The 9,044-nt window shown below is 42.1% G+C and overlaps 1 protein-coding gene across 1 annotated transcript; it reads left to right on the forward strand.

The window, feature by feature from the left end:
* The first annotated feature begins 356 nt into the window (after nt 1-356).
* On the forward strand, nt 357-6,702 carry LOC128504739 (protein FAM98B-like). The gene is made up of 8 exons (XM_053474925.1): nt 357-470; nt 893-1,038; nt 1,402-1,533; nt 2,728-2,900; nt 3,864-3,944; nt 4,651-4,767; nt 5,679-5,846; nt 6,182-6,702. The coding sequence occupies exons 1-8, from the start codon at nt 433-435 to the stop codon at nt 6,422-6,424; spliced, it is 1,098 nt and encodes a 365-aa protein (XP_053330900.1). The 5' UTR covers nt 357-432; the 3' UTR covers nt 6,425-6,702.
* The last annotated feature ends 2,342 nt before the right edge of the window (nt 6,703-9,044 follow it).

The following is a 9,044-nucleotide window of genomic DNA, read 5'->3' on the forward strand; positions in this document are numbered from 1 at the left end:
AACATTCCTGCTAAGCCTATGATTCTCTAGTTTCTCTAATAATTATAATAGTAATAATAGTAAATAATTATTAGCTATTATTGCCTATTGCTTATAGTCGGAGCAGCACCCAGCTCTGTGCCTGGGCAGCCCGTCGCCATCCCCCGGTTCATGCCGCTGTCGGACCGTATGCTCGGTGCTCTCCGGGATACGGTGGCTGTGCTCATAGCCCCCTGTACGTGTCGGAAGAACGCAGGTGCAGAGCCGGCTCGCTCCCGTCAATAACATCCTGCCGGTGTGTGTGCGCTGCTCTTCCTGCGCGTACGTTTTGTTCCGGAAGCTGTGTTGCTGCACGGAGGAATAAGGGAAGCCGGACCGGAAGTCGCTGGATACGAAATCCCCATTGTGACTACGGGAATAGTGAGACAGAAGGCATTGGAATCGCTGTTACACATGGAGGCTGATTTACTGGATACACTGGAAGCCCTCGGGTAAATGCCGTGTATACAGTGCTGTGCATTATTTTGTTTTGAAGGTGGTGCAGACATTGCTGGGGGATGTGTGGCCAGTAGTTTAGGCCAATGGCTTGTGTATGTTAGTGACATGCAGCATGTATGTCATATATAATATATATATATATATTCACTTGGACAAATTGACACCCGTTTAATGACAGGAAGAACACGCTACAGTTTTTACTCTGTGGACAGTGTCCGTCGCTCAGGTTGGCATGGCAACACACACCTTCCTATGATGGTTTATTTTACCGTGTCATAAACCTAAATAAGCATTAATAAAAGAAGAATTCCGTAGTAGTAAGTAGTAAGAATCAATGCAGGATATATGGATATACCACGGATAACAGAGACACTGAACGTAAATGAAGAAGTAAGTGTTGGTCCTTATCTTCCAGGTACAAGGGTCCTCTGATGGATGAAGCCATGCTAGCGACGGCTTTAGAGGCCGGACTGACATCTCCTGAGTTCTTGGAGCTCCTTTGCTGGCTCAGCTCTCAGATTAAACTTCTGGGTAATTTAGAGGAGACCATCTGTGCAGAAGGTAAGTGCCTTTTTTTTTTTTTGTTTTGTACCTAGTGCAGGAGCTCTTAAAACGGACTTATGTCGCTGGCAGACAAAGAAAGACAGAAAATGTGCACAATGTCACCTGGATGCACCACCTACTTAAAGATTTACGTCTCCAGTGCCACCGCATTACGTCTCCCGAAGGGCGATGTCATCAAAAATAGAGACTGCTTTCTACAAAAAGTCTTTTTTGCTTCCTCTTGGGTCAAATTATTTTCTTTGTTGACTTGATGCTACGTTTTACTGTTTGACGGTGATTTGGGAAGATGCAAATACTTGTCTAGTTAACTAAGCATTGTTGCTTTCTGCATAACTCCATTATTTTGTATTTGGATTTAAGGTGACGACATTGAGAGTATTCAGCTGGAAGTGAGCGGCTTTCTGAAGGAGCTCTCCTGTCCGTATCCCACACTTGTGTCTGGAGTCCTCACGGGTCGACTTAAAAACCAGGTGGACTGTCTTAAGCTGCTGTGTAAGTGCAAGGCTTGAAATCTTCAGATTAGGACAGTCTTCATTTGCGTGCTTTTTACAGGATGGTTCGGTCCTCATACATTCTACATTTTATTTTACCATAGACCCCAAAAGACTGTTTGATTAAAGGGATTCTCCAGTGGCCCTCTGGATCCCTACTAACAAGGAATGCATAGGAGTGAGGATTCTGCTGAATGCCTCCACCCATTTGCAACATAGCAAGAGCATTCAGCTGTCAAAAACATTAAAGGGCATATTGTGGCTTGAGCACCCCTTTAATTATGCAGAACATCTGTAACGGGTTCACCAAGAGAGTTGTAGTAACTCCCAGAGATCACCCACATGTATCCTCCTGTCGTCCCCGGAATCACTTCCAGCACCAGCCAGCATGCGCACCTTGGAACCCTGCTATGTGTACCCAATAAGTAGACACAACTACCTTGAACTGAGTACAGCAGGAATGAACAGTTTATTGTTGTAAAACAGACTGATATAGCCACAGAACTTCATTAACATAAATCAACATTGATAAACAGGTACATGTAGACAACCCAACCTTTAATCCCCTTTAGCTACTGAATATCCCCCTGGTAGCCATCTTGTTAATGGGATTAGTTTAACAATGGAGTTCCTGCCTGTTTGGCAGCCAGGCTGGAGCCATCTCTGACTACCTTGGGCCCCTGTACGACAGCTCATTCTGTCACATATCTCCCCTTTTAAAAAGAAGACTGAACTGGGGCCAGTTCAGTCGGACAGCACAGCTCCGTCACTCCTAGAGTTGTGGATGCAGGGGGCTGGCAAAGGGCACCTGTCCCACTAACCAGTCCTGGGGTGCACTTAGAGACTGGGGAGTTCGGGTCCCAGACGAGGACAACAGTCCCACTCGCCCGGGCAGGGAGACAGGGTCCATAATCTGTAGGTAGCAGGCTTGCTTTCAGTCCTCTCCAGGGGCCCCAGTGATGGACAGTTCCGTCACACACTCCATCACATCTTTCACATAATTCTCAATAAAACAATAATACCAACCAATTTACATGCCAGTGACTGGCTTTTGTAAAGCTGTTAGGGTTACTAGTTGTGTTTGCAGGCTGCAGCTTTATTAGTTGAATTTTATGGGCAGCTTGTAGCGAGGGTCTAATTAAGTAGTTACATCAGTTTGGACTAAAAACACTTATTGGTGGGGTGTTTCTCTTAGTGTTTCTGGGCACAGAACTTCAAGCGATGCTGATCTTGCAGAGCAAGGTGCAGATGGATGCGAGGCAAAGTGACCCTGCCTATCTAGAACTGAAAGCGATCTGTGATGCCCTCCGACTTCCGGAACCTTCTTCTTGTGATGTTGTGTCCCTGTTAAAACTGGTAGAGGCCAAGGTAAGGATATGTTGTAAACATCTTTGCCCTGAAACACTGGAAGCGTGCAGGGTTTAGTTGTTAGTTCTGTACTGTTTTCCACGCTCCACTAACATTCAACACAAAGACAATACGAAAACACAACTGAAGCAAGTGATATAACTCCTTTGCAAGCACTTTTGTGTCCTTGTTGTACTATGGAATAAAGTAGTAATGCATTTCATACCTGGTTATGCTCACTGCAACTTTTGCAATTGTAAAACTAGAATGTCAGAGGTTTAGATGTAATGTAAGCAGGTTTTATGTTACCAAGAGTGTTTTTACATAAATGAAGCAGACCCATCAGGAGGTAGAGGCTAATACAGCAAGGGAGTCTCAACATGCCTGGGACAGGCATAAAGCTATCCTAAACGTAAGACAAGATCAGGGATGATTAAGGTCCGAGTCTCTACATCAGGACAAACGAGCAGACTAGACGGGCCAGGTTCTCATCTGCCGTCAAATTCTATGTGTCTATAAAACACTCATTGCATATCATTGGCAGGCAGCTGTATAAAAATTGCCCTTCCTGTGCTTGGGTGTACGACCAATTATTCAGTGAAATAAATGCGGTTTTAGATCCTTGGGCCACAAAAAGGAATATTTGTAAAAATAAATCCATTCTTATGAAATTTCAGTGTACTGTTCCAGGTTAAACAGTTTCTGAATAACTAAATGCGTGTCAGGCCGTCATCAGGACCCTTCGCAGGTTTCCATAGTGATTGCCTCACATGTACAATTTTGTCCCAAGCATTGCTCTTCCTAAATATTCCAAAAATTCTACTTACGCTTTAAGAAGCGGCGAACGGAATACGCTGGGCTGGTTCTTATCGCGTACTATTTGTAGGGTTCATTAGCTCATTCAGTTCTTTTAAACATCTGAATTTATCCTAACACCTGCACCTTGTTCTTTGTTGGCTTGACTGGCTGTGACGGTTTCCGCAGATCACAGAAGCACTGTCTCAGGTGAAAACCGATCATATTGGACAGACATTACTCAACGTAGAACTGAATGAGGAGCAGATGGTAAGACATTCATACCGGTACATACCATATTAAACGTTCATACAATATCCATTTTCATTTTAGCAAAGACAACCCTGTAAATTACCCATAATCCACATCAAATTCCACAATGATAACATCATAACCATTTATAAATTTAGATTGCATAACATTAAACTTTTACGAGAGTATTTTGGAAACGGAGAGAAAGGACTTTGGACACGGAGAGAGCATACAGATGCATACAACTATTAGGCATCCTTAATTCAACTGTGATAAATAATATTTGTCACTATATCTATGCAAATCCATGATTACGCGAGTGTCGGCGTGACATGTAACATTATCTTTCGCTGTTCAAATGGCCCCACGCTGTGTTTGCTTTTGACACGTAAAGAGAAAGTTACATGTCACACTGACACTCGTGTAATCATGCATTTGCATTTCCCCCAGAAATCACTGTGTTAATGTAATCTCAATATCGATATTTATGTGGCTTGTATAATACAGGCTTCCCTGCGAGTGAGGCCTTTGATATGTTACTAACTAGAATACTGTCACCAAAAAGTGTTCATAATCGGAATAATATCGGTATTTGAATATTTTTTTTTTGCATTGATTTGATTCTTACTTTGCAGCAATCCCACTGTGAGTTCATGAATAGCCATTTAATGCCAATATAATGTTTATGCAAATATGCATTGGCTCATACTGTATATCCTTCCAGGAGCGCCTGAAGGAAATCAATACAGCCCTTTCTAAGGAGTACGAGTGCCGGCGGAAGATGTTAATAAAACGCCTGGATGTGACTGTGCAGTCTTTTGGCTGGTCAGACAGAGCCAAGGTGAGTGTACGCAGAAGTGTTCATGCAGTACCTCTACGCTGTCTGTAGAGGGCAGCAGTGTCATGCATACAGAGAACTGGCACTAATATTATACACTATGTCACTGTACCCACTCCCCTTATCCCATTCCCTTTAGATTGTAAGCTTTGTCTGACATTATGAATGTATGGACTGTAAGACGCGCTGCATAAATTGTTGGCGCCATATACATAAAAGAAAATGATGATGTGATATATTATCTTACAGACAAGGGGGTGTCGTAACCGGACTGTCTTTCTGTATGACTTGAGATCATGTGGTCTGCCTATGCTGATGATCCAGAAGTCTCAATTAAATGAGTTCTTTTTACATGACTTTGATAAAGCAGCTTATATTTTAAAAACGAGAAGCTGCTGGGCTACCGGCACGTAGTAACCAGTTACTGACACGACCACTCGCTGCTCCTGCGTTCAGCGGCTCCATATGAACCCTAGTTCCTTGGAGGTCGATCCTGAACTGTATCCTATTAAGTCGTTTTGTGTGAGCCTCACACTGCAGGCGGGATAAGAGAAGATCATTTATTACACTGTCATAGCTGATCATCCGTCAGTCCGCAGCTTTACGTATTCCGCAGCACAGTGCTGTTTCATTTGCTACACGGGTGGATCATTGAAAAGTACATTTTTTTCCCCTTCATCTCCGCATGTCTGGTCCGCATCTCCCCACCGTCTGTTATTTAGATGAAGATTATTTGGAATAACCAGTTCATGTTATGGGTTTATTCGTTCATACACACTTTGTCTAGCGTTCTCCCAGCTACCTTGCTATTAAATTTAGCCTTAGGATGTTTGGAGCCATCCGTGTTGCTGTATTCTACAGCGTTCACTTTGTGCTTCACACTTATTTAGCACGTTCTTTTTTTTCTTGTCCAGGCAAAAACAGATGAGATAGCGAGGATATATCAGCCAGCGCGCTACTCTTTGTCCCCCAAAACAACAATTTCTTTCTCACACCTCCTGGCTGCCCGAGAAGACCTTTCCAGAATTGTGCGAACCAGCAGTGAGGAGATTCGGAAGAATACCGCGTGCGCTGTGAACAAAGTAAGTCGCCTGTCCCTTTGAGAATTAAGTTGATGGTTATTATGCGGGGCAATGCCTACTACGCAATATCTGAAATACGTCGGCTGTTTTTGTGTCCTGGGCATTGTTGTGTTAAATTGCTGGAGTTTGTAGATCTAGAACCTGTGCGAAAAATGACACATCAAACCCAATATGAGCATATATTGCATTGTGTGTGTTTGAGATGGATTCCTTTTAGACTCTAGATGCTATTTCATCAAGACAATACCAGACTTCTAACCATATTCAGTAGATTTTGGGTGGCTGGCCTACATAACTCTGTAACTGATCCTTTTTAAATGTCCTGTTCCTTGTAGGTTCTTATGGGGAGAGTTCCCGATCGAGGAGGGAGACCTTCAGAGATTAATCCACCGCCTCCTGAGATGCCCCCTTGGCAAAAGAGGCAGGATGGTGGCGGAAGAGGAGGATGGAGAGGGAGAGGTGGCGGCGGTAGAGGTGGCTATAATGGCGGAGGTGGATACCATGGCAGAGGGGGTTATTCTAACAGAGGAGGATACAGTGACAGTTATGGTGGAAGAGGAGGCCATAGACGATACTGATTACATGCAAAGACGATTTCTGGGCTGTAACATAACATTAGCGGCCACTAATGGAAGATGACCTATATGACTGCATCACTTATAGAACAGATGAACTGTTATGGGATAGACCGGGACGTCATATGATTTCTTTTTTTTATTTAACGTGAAATAAGTTTACAGCCACGGCATTTCATGTTGATACCAGCAGCAAACAAACGGGTCTTTGCCTAGTCAATTAACATCCATGTACCTGCGTCTCTGTGTAAAGGTTCCTCATTACATAAAATATATTTTTTTGCATTTGAGAGTTTTGTGAGTTATGTTTTAAGGTTCAAATAGTTTTTTTGAAATATATCTATATATATTTGTATTAAAAGACCAGCCTAATGTATATACCACGTGGGGGCATCCTGACTTCCTCCCTCTTACCTATTTTAATGTCACTGAATGAGGTTTATTGGTTCAGGCCATCCATTGTAAAAGCACAGCGAGGACCTGAGAGAATAATACAGGGAAAGATTAGTTTATGCTGGCTCTGCCACAGGCTGCCGCTGCTCTGACCGCTGGTGAGATTATTAGACTATTATTATTATCATGTTCAAAATTAACAGGGAGAATGGAGCAGGTCGCTATGCTTCTCGGTCTAATTTACTAAAGGTTAATAACACATTCATAATGCAGTTGATTATCAATGATAGACTAACCTTGATGTGGTATTCACTAATACCCAGGACACCCACATCAAAGCAGCAGTTAGGGTGAAGTCAAGATGCTTAGAACTATCCTGTCTTTAATCATTCATCAGTATCCAGGGACTTCTCAGAGAGAAAGAGCTGCAAGCATCCATGAATATGCTATAATGCATAATTAAATAAATGCATATATCTTTTTTTAATCATTTGTGTATTTTTTTTTCCTCGGCATTCAAAAACAATTATTAGGGAACATTAAATTACGGTCTTTACATTTTCAGAACTGTTAAGAGATTGCTTTCATTACCAGACAAGCCTTTTACAAACACTAAATTATTGCGCATAAGGTTTGGTCTGTCAGAACACGCATCTGCGGGCCGTTACTTAGAAAGGAGTTATATCTCTTTACATATAACGACAGTATCTGTTCTTACTGGTGTGTGAGATTTGTGGGGGGGTTAAAGTAGGGCATGCCATCCATACTTATACTGGCGTGTGAAGTTGATGGGCATTATGAGAAAATTCTCTGTTCGCTTTGATCTTAGAATATAGAACTTCCAGAGATATGCATATCTATGGCCATTAGCTATAAATGACCAGATGCGGTTCGCTCTGCTAACACACAACCTGTGCGAGATATCCGTACGTACTTGGCATAGAGTCTAGGAAGGCATCTAATGACTCTTCGGTGGGCACTTTGACATCGCCTGTAGTACAGCTGTAACTATTGTAAAGTTGCGTTTGGAATCTAAAAAGATATTCAGCCTGTGGGAGTGAATAAACCAGAAGAGTTGTAGAATAGGAAATAACAAGGGCATCGATCAAACACCTACTGCATGTTCCAGCACGGTACTTCCCATCTGTGAAGTGTGGGCTAAAGTACTGAGCTCTGCTTCCAATTAGCAGTGAAGCAACGTATGCTTGCTTCACTGTCTCTCTGCTGTGCAGAAGCGGTAGGCACATCTGGCCATCCTCCCTTCCACCTCAGTTTGATATTACCCGGAGTACTTACCTGAGGTAGAAGCTGCAGCTACCTTCCTCCTCAAACGATTCTTGCGACTGATTGGCTGCTTGAATTCTTGATGTTTTAATCTATGAATATTTGTAAAATAAATATTGTTTGTAGACACCGTTAGTTTCACAGAGACTGCTGGGAGTTTCACTTTATCCTAATTTCTGCATTTTTTTTTAAAATAAAAGCCAGAGACAGAGTTTAGTAAATAAACATATATTTCCGTCACTTGTTTGTACAAATATTTTATATATCAGTCTCTTAATAGCTGGTGCCCGTACGGTTTAATATTCCTTGTCGGTGCCGGATTTATATTCTTATAATAACTAGATGCAAATTACCCCAAACATTTGCTGCTCTACAAACGCCAAATCATACAGCGTACTGAAGTGACAACCAGGTTCAAATTTGAATGTTTTTTTTTTTGTCATTTATTTAAAATTTCAGATGTAAAAGCACAACTTTTTAAACTGTAACAAAAACGAACATCCATACAAAAACGGCTCTCTTGCTTATCTAAAACACGCAGAGAGGCTATACGTCTATGGCTTTTTATATAAATAGGCACATAAAAACAGAAAATAGTTAAATATATAAAACTTTACATAATGTACATAAAACTGGCGGCGATAAAAGAATGCAGCAGTTTTCCGCTGAATTAATGAGCGTTGGTCCTTTGGGTTCCCCTACAATGTACATGAAGGATAAAACCCGACCTGTGGAAGGGACTTGACGCGGAGAAGCGTTTCTATTTTCAGTTCCTCTACGCATACGGCCAGTAAACCGTAAATACGTTCAGCGACACACCTTGGTTCAAACAGTTGGGGACTTAAACCGGTTATACGATGTATAAAGTATAAGAGTGCTGTTAAACTTACGTACATTGACAGCTGTGGGATGTTGGGCTAAAAAACAAAAAACAGCTAATTTGCCA

Source organism: Spea bombifrons, chromosome 9 (assembly GCF_027358695.1).
Source record: "Spea bombifrons isolate aSpeBom1 chromosome 9, aSpeBom1.2.pri, whole genome shotgun sequence".
Lineage (NCBI taxonomy): Eukaryota > Metazoa > Chordata > Amphibia > Anura > Pelobatidae > Spea > Spea bombifrons.